The following is a 13,106-nucleotide window of genomic DNA, read 5'->3' on the forward strand; positions in this document are numbered from 1 at the left end:
GCTGTAGCAGGTGTTGATATCTATATACTGCGCTATATACATTAGTCCTTGGGAAGGCAGGTTATATGGCATTAGCAGGTGGAAAAAAAATGTTTAAGGTTGTTTAAGGTAAATGTTAAAAGTTGTTTTAAAAAAAAAGCATTAACATGTTTCCAGAAATGTAATACCACCATCCCTAGAGGAAATTACTCAGTGCTTGAATTCTTTTAGAGATTTCAAATATGAGAAACAATATTTGATGCCTTCAGAAATCTGAATATTTATTTAAAAAAGATTTGCTGTTCTGAGGAGGAAATGTGATTCACCACACTACTTTTTGTATAAATTTGAATTTAATTAAAATCTCATTTGAAACTTCCAAAAGTTAGGAATGTACAGTTACCGCTGCTGTATCTGTTAATGCTGTTGTAAATACTTGGATTTAAACTTTAAATACAGCTCAGCTTCATTAGACTGACAACACGGCAGAAGAGCACCAAACTAACATTGAAGCTGCTTTTAATTTGTTGGGCTGTAGAAAGATTAAAGAAATTTGTTTTATTGTTTCCATAACTCAGCATTCCCAGTGTGCAATGAGAAGTGGCAGGTGTTGTTATTTCTATGGTGTAATTTATTTCGTCCGAGTGTTGAAATCAAATGTGTTTTACTTCAACAGCTTTTCATTCAAATACGTTATGACACAGCAGAGTGAAGAGAAACATTTTAAATACAACATTTCTGTCCATCCAAATTCTTTCTATCTTCAAAATCAAAATAATTTACTTTAAACTGTCATGGTTTATTTAAGTATGTGATAAGAATAAACAGCTACATTTCACGCCCATTTTAGGCATCTTACGCTACACTGCTGTCTGTCCATCTTGGATTGATTTTAATATGTCACTTGTGACTAATAACTAAAGCATTTTGTGATCTTAAGGGATTATATGTCTTGTAATGACTCATCAGAGACCTTTGGTGACAAATGGCTCTGCAGAGCTATGATAAGGCAAAGCAGGAGGGCAAGATGAGGACATTGACACTGACTGAATAAAGCACTGATTTATGTGGATTAGTACAGTGAGGTGTTTCTCTGTTATGTAATATACAATTAACAGGAATGACTGTAACTTTTTAGCCTCACAGCTCAGCCATCTGGCCAGTTGGGTGGACACCGTGTCTGCATTAAACTGAGCATCATTGAATCAGGAGGAAAACTCTACTCTGCTTTTGTCAACTTTAGTTGCGCAGGTGTTGTTGTTCTTTTCCCTCTTTTTGTCATATTTGATCAAATTTGAAGGGTCAACCATTTCTTTCCAAACACCCACATGAAAAGTTTTTATCCCTCTACAACAGCACCAGATGTAGCCGGAGGCATTGTGTTTGAGTTGTCCGTTCATATGTTCCCATTCTCGTGAATGTGATATCTCAGGAATGCCTTGAGGGAATTTCTTCAAATTTGGCCCAAACATCCACATCACCCCAAGAATGAAATGATGATATTTCAGTGGTCAAAGGTTAAGGTCACTGACATCATAACGCTCTACAAAAAACACTTTTCTGACCATAATTCATTGACATAACTCAGGAGCTGAAGGTTGTGACCATATTTCACATTAGGTCTGATACTGAATTGGTGACATCTTGGGTTCCCACCTTGACACTGTGGTGATTATATAGATCATCTTTGCTGTCGGGTTGAAGATTTGTGCAAAGCGTCCATGTTTTATTTAATTTGTATTCCATATCTGAAGCATCATCTACTGTCATCTACACCATAGTGGTCTATCAGAATCAGCTTCAATGTCCAAACATATGAATGCATAAAAGGAAAATACAGTTAAAACTTTTTATTAAATTCTTCTAAAATCTTCACTACAAATGTTATGAGTCTGGACAGACATGTATACAAGGTTAATAACACTATTTTTTGTCCTGGTGTTCCTACTCTGCTGTTATAGACACAAGAAGAGAAAAGCTGTGTGGCACTGAGCAATATGTCAATTTTAAGATATGGACTACACCTCAAGATCATTTTTGGTGTAATTGGCACCAGATAGTTTTATTGTACTATACTTGGGACAGTATTGAGGTACATTCAGCACTCCACTCTTCTTCGCATACACATTACAGTCATTGCCACTAATTAAATGTTTTTCCAAAGAAAAGGCAGCTTGCTTATTTTAGGTGGCATCTCCCACACATTGGCCTTGTCACACAGGCAGAGATGAGCCACAAAGGACCAGTGTTCCCGCTCTCACACATGAAAGCAACTAGTTTGAGTCACCACCAATATATTGACAACAGTTTGTTTTTGCACAAACCCTCATTATTTACACCTCCGCTGCCCTGTTAAAGTTAGCACAGCTAAAGAGCACACATTATTTCCCTATCTATTCTCTATTAAGGATGCACGATTATGGCTAAGATGAAAACTGTTATTATTTCTTAAAATTCTGAGATCATGATTCAGAAACTATATAGTGAGTTATTTAGATATTCGCTTATTGTGTAGGCACAGGGTCACTTAAGGTGAGAAAAACAATGGGTAATCTATTGAGTAGCTGGAAAAATTTTAACATTCATTTGCTATTTGGCTAGTGGAGACTATAAGTTCACATAGCACACTATTCTATTCTAGGTTCATTCCTTCTTCATGTGCACGTGTCCCAAAAACCAGAATGAGAACCAGAGTTACTGAGTACAGCAAGGACATGATCCCACACTGACTTCCCACTAGCTGCTGCTGCTTTGATGGCTGGTCCAATCAAGCTGCAGGCACTTTGGATGCTTTTCATGTTTACTGTCTGGGTGCTGAGATAAGAATTTTTAACCAACTCTTTGTCTAAACACAAGTGTTGTGCTACATGGTGTCAAAAAATAGTAATAATAGACTTAAATTGATGCCATGGGTAGGTTTTGCAGACAAAATACTACAGAAAAAAAATACCCAAATTTCTAAATTAGCTATGACACTGTATTTGTGGCAGAAGAGATGGTTATTCTGTTGTTACATGTGCTTTCCCACCACTCTTGTCTGCTCAGCATGTTTTTTGTCAGCAGCTGTTCCTGCTTTGGGAGGTAATGACAAAGAAACATGGACCAACAGGATTTACCCCTCCAATAGAAATAGTTATATTATACCTGGCAGGTTCATTGTGTGCAGTAGCAACAAACACTTATGATTAGTCAGGCAGTTTATCTATGAATACTTGATTCACTGCATGTAAGCAGACACTCTAAACAAAAGTTTAAATACTTGTTTTAAATTGTGATGGTGTTTGTGTGTATTGTGCAGTCCTGATTTTCACTGCAGATTTTGTAGTTCTTAAGAAACTTTCTGGCTTATTTTCTATGAGATTGTTGCTATGCAGTCACAGTTTTTAGGGTTATATGTTTTAACAGTGAACTGGATAATGGTTCACTAAATGACTTCTGGAAACCTGCCTCTAACATCACACTCTTGTTGTGTTGGAGGATTTTGCATCGCTGCATTGTTGTCCCATTTATTTGACACCAGGGGGAGCCAGTGGTCTTAATCAGGGTGCTTTCAGTGATCTGTAGCCCACAGGTTGTGGGTGTTTGTTGCAGCTGTGCCCTGACTGAATCACAGGCTTTACCTACAGTAGCAATGAACTGTTGCCTGTCTCACGTGGACAAACAGCAGCAGTGTTTGCAAGTGAATGAACGGCCATGTGTTTGGTTTATCTAGTGATGCCTCTGTGTTTGGTTGAGGGTGGAGCTTCATTGCTGGTTGATGTAGGAACAAATAGGATGAGAATGAGATGATTTTTTTTACTGACATTCTTGATTTTCCATTTCATATTCATACAATGGTTGCTTGAAGGGAATTAACCAACCCTCACTCTTTGTTGAGTGATGATTTGCCTTTGTGTCATTTGTTACAGTAATTACTCATTACAGGAACCTTCAGGTAACCAATATTATCCCCTTACCTACATTCACAGACTAATCATAACCTGTTATTATGACACTGCATGGATTTTATTCCTGATATTTCATCTAAATGAGCCTTTAAAAAGATTTTCCATCCTCAAAGTCACTTCACATTGTTCAAAGCTGTTTTGATTGGATACGAGGCCAACTGAACCAACAGGAATTTAATGAAAGTTGATAGGTAGGCTTTTTCTAGTTTGTTTTGTAGCTTGGGTTAAATATTGGTTCAGACTTGTTTACTAGAATTCCAGGGCAATCATTTTGTTTTTACATTATAATTTATTTTAGCATTAAAGTTTATTTAAGTGCAAACATAACAGGTTCCTTTGCACCTTTCACATCCATTTAAATATAGTTTTTGGTTAGATGATATGATCCTTGAGGAAAAGTAGTAGTAATTCTTCTCATAAGTCTAAACAAGAAGTGCTCCTTGCAGTTTAAGTCTGCAGCATTAATAGTTCACATAAATAACCAAATACTGCAGAGAGCTACACCTCTCCCTTTTTCACAGGGCTTACATCTGCATCCATACCCGGTGATCTCAGTTGCTCTGAAAGGCTGGTAGTGATTTGTAAGTGAACTGAGTTACTGGAAGCCAAACATTCTTGATCTCTGGAGCTGCAACAGTCTTGGGATGTCTGGTCAGTGATCGTAACGTCCGTGACCAGAGACATATTGGGACAACACTGGGTGTTTAAAAGAGAGCAGACAAAAAACTCCAACTGCAGTACCTTTGTTACTGTACTTTATGGGCACATTATAGGCTATAGTACAGTAGTAACTTTATGATCATAAAAAAAGTTAAGCTGTGGTTTTATTACTGGCATTGATCATCTACTGTATGTTTGGGTAGCCTTTGATTTCTGTGGAGCTCAACGGGGCTCTATGTTTTTGTCTATCTTTTATACCTTTATACTTTTGAAACTCCTCAGATACTCACAAAATAGATCCATGAGAGAACGCAACATTTTCTACTGCACAAAGTTTGAACACTTATTTGTGAGAACTTCAAGAACATTACCCCCCCCCCCCCCCAATTCCACCAGTGAAATCTCTCTGGGTTTTATGGTCATGGAAAAGCAAACAGGAATACAGTCATAATCCTTAATATATTAGTCCCTGGATAATTTGATGAAAAATAGCATAATGGACATTTTTTTATATTGGAAATATTGTACCAAACGCTGCACAAGATCTGAGGTTAAATATGCTTTCACGGCTTGGTATTTAACAAGTTACTTTGGGCTGATCATGTTGTAGCAGACTGGAACAGAGTCTCTGCCACATAGCTTGATGGCCTAAGATTAGTCTGAAAGCTCAAGTAACCTCTACAAGGCCTGGGACATGTCAAAAACAAGCTGCCCTTCCTAGGTGCCCTATTGGTTATTAAACACTGCATGTGAACTATTGTCAGTCACAATTTGTTTGCTTTGCAAACTCTTAAGGGGAAATGAAATATTAGCCAAGCCTTCAGGTAAATAACATTAGAAATGCATCGCTCTAGGATATTACATCCTGCCCTTTTGTCAGATGCTTTTTCTTGTTGGAAAATACTCTTTTCTTGTATGGAAATGCTCTGCTTTCTAGCTTATTTCAATTTGCATTCATGCTTTTGAAAGATGGAACCTCATATCAATTGTCCTGAAGGGAGAAAGGTATGCCGGCCCCTACAAACCAAGCTAAACAAGGCCGACAGATCAAACAAATTGGCATTACCTTATGTTGTCTCATGTTGTATGTGATCTTGCATCAGTGGAAGACAAACAGAAACTTCCTTTCACCACTCTGAGTCTGTTCAGGCTCATTAAATGCTTGGAATACCAACTGAAGATATGTCTTAGTAAAAAGTTGCGAATGGTACTACAGTTCTCTGGTGGAGAGGAAAAATATGGAAAGATAGCACTAAATGGGTGAAATAATTGATTTGCAAGGCAGTCAGACAGCTCTCCCTCTCACCGACTGCCTCTGCTGTTAGTTCTACATGCTCAATTGGCTGAACAGCTGCCGATAAGGCGCCAACTTGCTCCAATTGTGCTGAACATACTGTTAAAACTATGGGCGTTGGTCAGCCACAAACACTCAATGGCGTCCAGTGGCTGACTTTTGGAACTGGTGTGTCAGGGCCCTTAGTCTACTCTGATAGTTGTTCTGGCACTGTAATCCTCCTCAAACAATGGTGGATGTGAGAATAGAAGAGAGGTTAAGCCCAGTAGATCTTTTTGTTACCATGTGTTCAGACATTTACATGCACACAGGGAAAGTTGTCTCCTGCCACTCTCTCAATCTGTAGATTTATGCATATTTAGCATTGATTGGGCAGCTGTTTTCTGCAGCATGTTAATGTTCTGAGGTAATTAGCATACACTGCTTTTGTACATTTGAGCCTTCAAACCTTAGCAACTGTGACTTTAGTGCCTCCCTGTGTAACAAGGTTTAATTGAAAAAGACTGACATCCTGCTGTTTCTTCTCTTTTTCGTAGCTGCGTCTGAACACACTTTAATAGACATAAAAGTCTTTCTTTGTTAGTTGGTTGAGTGCATCCTTGTTTAACGGCATTTGTCACACATACTAACATTTGTCAACTGTGTGATTGTCTCCTGAAATATCTTCAGCCTCTTTGCCGACATAGACGGAGTTATTGACATTCCTGAACACCTTGGTTCAGTCAGAGATAGCTCATAAAATCCTGATGTCAATGCTTGTATCAAAGTGTGACTCATATGAGAATTATTTTTTTTTGTATGCAGTCAGTTTTCATGCAGTAAAGTTAACTAGGCTTAGTGATGATGTCGGCCACTAAGTTGGGAGGACCAGAAGGGGGGGTCAGAGAATCACCACAATGAGGAAGCTCCCTAGGCACGTGTGCTGTGTCGGACGACCGGTGGTACGCATTCCGCCACCAAGGGGTCATGAGAGCAGATTCCCCAGTGCCTGTCTGAGGGGGGAGAGGCTGAGTTGGTCCATCCTCTTTCAAGGCCTGAAAGCAGCTGCTCCGCCTGGCTTGGGCACAACAGTGACCTCACACCCCAGAGATATTTTAAAGGGTGACAGTCAGCAGGGAGATGAGTTCTGAGTAGATGGGTGCAGAGCTTCAACAAGCGCAGTAGTGATCCGTCTGCACAGTGGTTGTGATGTTTACTGAACATACTACGTTCATCTAAGAAAAGTTATCTTCTTGCGGCATTAGTCGGCAAGCCTTCTTCGCTCCTTCTGGGATATGATCTGTTAGACGGCGGTTTTTGCAATGCTGCGGCATTGCCCTATTCCCCGTTTCTCGTCTGGTGGTGCTCGTAAAAAGATGCCAAATGGGAAAGAGAAGACTTTACGTGTCCCATTGGAGAGCCAGCCACTCGACCGGGCTGATACCAAGGACGTCATCCCTGAACCATTGCCACCTCAGAAAGTACTCAAGATATTTAGTATTAACATCATCGCTCAGGGTTTGCCTTTCTGCCGCAGACGGGTGAGTACTGTGTGTTTTAAGAGCAAGTGTGTTCAGTTCAGTTGAACAACGGAACCGTAACATGTTAAAGGTCATCCACTTCTCAACACTTTATCCCCTTTCAATTTCAAAATGTCTAATGAAGAATTTAAGTTATCTTGGTAGTTTCATTAATGTTTTTCTCCCCTGTTAGCTTAATAAAACCCTCACTGTCACAAATATAATGCCAAATTAATTTCAGTTAAGTTCACTTCTGTGGCTATAATTTCTTTTATAGTCATGCTGGAAAAAGTGTTTTGTTTTAATGATGAATTTAATAAGATATACATTGCCAATCATAACTTTGGACACATCTTCCTTTTTTCTTGAGAATTTGTGTTCAAAGTTTTGACTGAAACTAGGTTGGATATTGGAGTTATATTTATCAATTCCTTTTGTCAGATGTAATCGCTTCCATGCGCTCATAGGTACAAAGTTCGCTTGCCCCAGCTCCACCCATGGCAGGCGATGGACACCGACATATAACCTTAAAAAGGCCGTCGCGAACGAGCCTATTTTTAGGTTAAGTATTGAGATGAAGACATAAATTCAATAATTGATTGATCGATATATACCTATATACACACACATACATATTTTATATATATATGCAGATGAATAAATATTTAGTTAAACTTTGGATTCATACACATCTGCATGTATCAAGTACACAAATACAATAAATCGCCTGTCTGTCCGAATCGCCCGTCGCGACCACTGAGAGAGTTCCTGTCGTTTGACTTCTGACGGCTGGTTGAACTAATATTAGTTGTTTATTTCTACTTTAAAATGTGAGTCTCTGGACAATGTTTCCTCAGTTTTTTTTTATTAATCAAAGAAGTATATTTGCATTAGCAAAGCCGTTGTGGAAACAGCTGCCCCTTCTTCCAATTTGAGACCAAGTTACGGGTTGAAAAATGGACAAAAACTGCAGCACTCTCAAACTATGACATTAATAATTTTTTCTTCTATGAAAGAAAATTAGGTTACCTGATAGCAGCTGTAAAAGCAACACTACTTGCACTAAAAGTCCTTTTTCCCAATGGTGCTGAATTAATTAGGCATAATATGCAATATAACATGGAAATTAATGAAATAAAACTCCCACGTGAAGCAAGATGCCTCCCAAGCAAACCCAATGCAGCTTTTGAAAGACGTCCTTTTATTCAGTTGTCAGATTATCCGTCACAATGTATTGTCACTGGCTGTCCAATACAAAAAAACAATTAAACTAGCAAACAAAAAGAAAATAGCTCTCACATTATAGTTGATAAAAATAATATTTATTTCATAATGTCTCCAACAACACTGAAATAAATGAAAATGGACAAATAATTAACTCCCTTAAATTCAGGTTTCTGTAGATATATTTTATAAATCATTTGTTTGTTTGCAAGTGAGAGTTTCATAATTTATAATTACATGTAGTCCTGATAATTAATTTATAGGTTATATGGTGGGTGACTAAAAGCTTTTTGTTTTCAAAATGTGAAATAATTTTTCAATAAACAACTGTTCTTTTAGTTCTGGTATATTGAAATGTCTAAAGCAGGAAATATATTATTTTTGGCTGTGTAATACATTTTATTAATCTGTATCTACCTGACATGATATTTAGCTCCAAAGTTCAGAAGAACTCCATAAGACCTCAGGCAATACAACATTAGACTTAGACTGCAGTTCTCATTTAAAGACCCCAGTTTTCGTAATGTCATTAGAGATACAAAAGATAGGCAGTTAAAAATATCACCCTCCAATGAGTCAGAAAAATCTGGAGATAGACGGTCAGTGAGGAGAAAGGGTTGTGAAATATTGGACAAAGACTAAAATAGAAATAAGGATAGATGTCACAGTGACTGGCGAGTGCCGGCTGTCCTTTTTCTGTTCTCGGTTTTCTCTCAGATCAAAGCAAACTGCTGTGTTGATGAGCTTTTCGAGACAAAAGTCCTATCATGGTGACTCAGTCTCAATTAGAGCTGTTTATGCTCTAGTTATACAGTAAGTTCAAAGGATAAACTTGAGAGAGACCACAGCAGGAGGTTTCTTTAGTTTACACAGCCACGGGCTTAAAGATGGCCAGTCCAATCTGTATCTGCTGCCTTGCCTCACCACAAAGAATGAAATACAGAAAGTATATCTACAATGATAAGAATTAGACAGACTATGCATAGCATTACTACTAGCATGCCGGAGTTGTGTTACACTTTTAGCTTACATATGTTATACATGCACACTGTATACTTTTATATGTTACTGTCAAACCTTTTATTTAGCATCAGACATTTTGTAATTACTTCCATGATTTGTACAAAAAGCTGAGACCGTCACTCTTTTATATACTGAATTATATTTGATATGCCCGATGAGTTCCAGACGTGGTCCTCAAGGTTAACATACCCTACATATAGAATAGTACGCTTGTTAACAGTGATAAAGTTGGTTAGATTAGCCCTGTCTCCAACAGGATGAAATGTGTCATGACAGTTAAGAGAGAAGTAACACAGCAAAAGTCACAGTTTGGATTATGCAAGGCCTGTCGATGCCAGAGGCACCGCCACACAAGTCTTAAGTGCTGTCAAAGATTATGCACTTTTCCTGCATAGAAGGACTCAAGTGTCTGTGTTTGCACTCAAGTACTCTTCTTCTTCTTTTGACTATTTGCTTACCTTGTGTGAAAATGGGCGAGTTAGGAGGCTTTAGAGTAAAGGATTGGATCTTAAGCCTTTCAGGTTGTTTACAAAGTCTGTTTTGCTGGATGAACTAAATGAAAGGTCCCACAAGGCCAGTTCACGGGGTTGTAGCTCGGTGCAGAGTTGAAGCCACGTGGGCTCTGCTGTGCATGTGGCAGCTGTCTGCAGTGAATGGCATAGCTAGGATATCTCAGGGTCTCTGCAGTGTGGTGCAACTTAAGTCGCCTGAAACTGGGTCTTCAGAAGTAACCAATGATACAGCAAAATGCATTTTTTATGATACAACTTTCTTTCTTGTTACTTTCTTATAAAAAAAACAACATGTATTGCCATTATTATTCTCCCACCATTGTCTGTATCTACAATAACTCTGCTTTCATTTAAGTGTTCGATTGAACAGGGACCTAAGAGGTCTCCGTGAGGGAGTGTTGTTTATTGTATCTATATTGTATCTTGAAGAACTTGAAGTGCGATCTACATCAGCTCCAAAACTTATACTGATAAAAATAGCCGGGGCTTAAATTTCAATTAAAAAGGTGACCAGGAGTCACCAGGAGACTACCGTATTTCCTGGAGCCAGAATGGGCATCCAGCTGTTGTAGTTGATAGCTATCAAGATATAGAACATTAACAGCAGGACATTTTAGCTGCGGTATTGCTTTTCTCACCCGCCACACCCTGCACGGCAGGCCTGTTGGGTAAGGTGATCTGGACTTGCCCATAGCAGCTATGTCTGTATCAACAACTAAATCAGCAAGATGCATTTGCTGTTTGAGCAGGTGCTGCGGGTGTGTTGCAACTTTCTCTAGCGAGTTTGCCTGTCGCCTTAGGATATCCTGTGATCCTGTCATAGATACATTCTTTAGAGATACGCAACTACTTCCTCAATTTCAGCTTGTTTCCTTTTTAAAAAATCTTATTTTGGGACACGTTTTTGCCATTATTTGACATCTGAAAGTGCAGATAGACAGGAACCATGGGTGGAGAGAAGGGTACGACGTGCAACAAAGGCTGAAATCAAACTGCCTATGTTGCGGTGTAAACCAGTAGGCCACTAGGATGATTTATTTGTTGCTTCTCTTAGTCTGTCAGTTTAGGATTGTTGTAGTTGTCCTCGTGGCCCTTTGGTCTCAGACACATGTATTCAGACAGGGAGCTTTGTGTCCCATGGCTTTCATTTGTTGCTTCCCTTTATGTTTCCTGCAGTTAAATGTAGGCAGAATGACAATTAAACTCTTGAAAACAAATGTGTGAGCTGTAAGTAAAGTGTTATTTCAGGAAAAGGTTTTCTTGGATAACTTTATTATTAAATAATGTAAAATGTTATCATAATGTACATATAGAGAGACACCAAAAAGACCTTGTTGAATCAACAGTTTTTGACTGGACCACAACAGCTGACCGACCCTACAGAACTTGCATGTCTGTCTGTCGCTGAGCCACTCACTGACCGACTGACTGACTGACAGATGAAGTTACACCATTGGTTGTTCGAAGGCCACCGAAGTCAGGGACAGCCAAGTATCCTAGAATGCATTTCGCACCAAATGGTGGCGACTGTGAGCGAAGCCAAAAGCTGTTGTAAATTTAACTGTAGGACTGATGCCTCTGTGTTATGTGGTCAGTTTATCCAAATAACTTTTATTTGGTATCAACGTTTTTGGAGATATGAGGAACTGCTGGTCGGTTGCTAGCCGGTCATCTTAGCTGCCAGCAGCCCGGCTCCTGAGATGACCCCGGTCCTCAACCTGGGGCAGTCGGACTGACTATCGGGAGCATGGGGAAAATTGTGGTGAGCCAGTCTCTATTTGGGCCAAAACAGCCAGATTATCTGAATTAACTAGACCAAAAAATTTTTAGAAGATCCAGATGGCATGTGGTATAATAAATAAAAAAGTAGGTGGTCTTACTTTTTAAAATTACTCTACCTTTTTGTGCTGTAAAACTTCCCATCAAACTCTCCAGGCAAGCTCTTTATGTGTTGGTCCTTTCAATAAAAGCATCATGTTTTCTATGGAATAATGGCATAGGACTTCTGTATTCATATGAAGATTTTATAGAGAAATATAATATTCCTCTCTCCCAAAGTGAGCATAGTACTGTAATTAATGCAATATAAACTGACATTATATGCTTGTTATGTTGCTTATCCTGCATATTGCTAATACAGAAGACAAATGATCTTTTTTAATTATATGTATGATATATAACATGTTTATTCAGTGTTTACATGTGACAATGTTTAGGCTGGATCTATATATCCCTATATATCTCAATATATTTTAAGAAGTAAATTTAACATTAAAAAATGTATCTGTTATTAATATTCAACAATCCTAATTTCTTCACCTATGAATAATATGTCATTATTCCTCATTGTTTTAGCCAAATCTTACATTAATAAAAATACATTCTTGAAGAAGTTACCATCTTATATTACAGTTTAAACAAACAGATCAATGTATTTATCTGCAAACATTGCTTACACAGTCCGGCTGTATACCATGTTTTGACCCAGTGTTGTTTACAGTCTATTTCTGAGAACGAATGCCTGGATATACTGAGGTGGTCGTGTTCACTTTTTATTCAGGTTATGTGTCCCTGTGCAGTACGTGACAGTGTGACATGATACGGCTGCTACTAGGAGGTCAGATGATCTTATAGTGGCTCAAGTGGTGTTTTTCTTTATTATTCATAATTCAAAGCTATGAGTTCACCTGACAGCTAGCTCAGTGTTTTAATTAATTGTAGCGTCACAATCACAATATCTCTACTGCTTTTACTGTTTGTTTGTTTTTTTGTTGATATTTTTAATAGTTTTGCAAAAGTGCATCTTGTGTGTCAATATTCTATAATAATTGTGCCCCTATAGTGATGATCAGAATTGGTTTGCTTGTCAAATTAAATAACAAAACATTTTCAGCATGAAACATTATCACTAATCTAAGATGAATTTTAGCTGGCTAAACAGTTTCACAAGCAACATGAATTGTAGAAT

At 38.3% G+C, this 13,106-nt stretch overlaps 1 protein-coding gene across 2 annotated transcripts in view; it reads left to right on the forward strand.

Annotated features, from left to right (window-relative positions):
* The window catches only part of fbxw7 (F-box and WD repeat domain containing 7), a 93,172-nt gene that overhangs the window by 19,185 nt on the left and 60,881 nt on the right, over window positions 1-13,106 (forward strand). Inside the window, exon 1 of one of the 2 annotated variants that reach the window (XM_053330843.1) lies at window positions 7,182-7,400. The exons of the other annotated variant lie outside the window; for it this stretch is intronic. Coding sequence (XP_053186818.1) covers window positions 7,182-7,400 — 219 coding nt within the window. Of the gene's footprint in view, window positions 1-7,181; window positions 7,401-13,106 lie in introns of those variants that run through there. 2 annotated transcript variants of the gene reach the window in all.

This window comes from Scomber japonicus, chromosome 2, assembly GCF_027409825.1.
Source record: "Scomber japonicus isolate fScoJap1 chromosome 2, fScoJap1.pri, whole genome shotgun sequence".
Taxonomy (NCBI): Eukaryota; Metazoa; Chordata; class Actinopteri; order Scombriformes; family Scombridae; genus Scomber; species Scomber japonicus.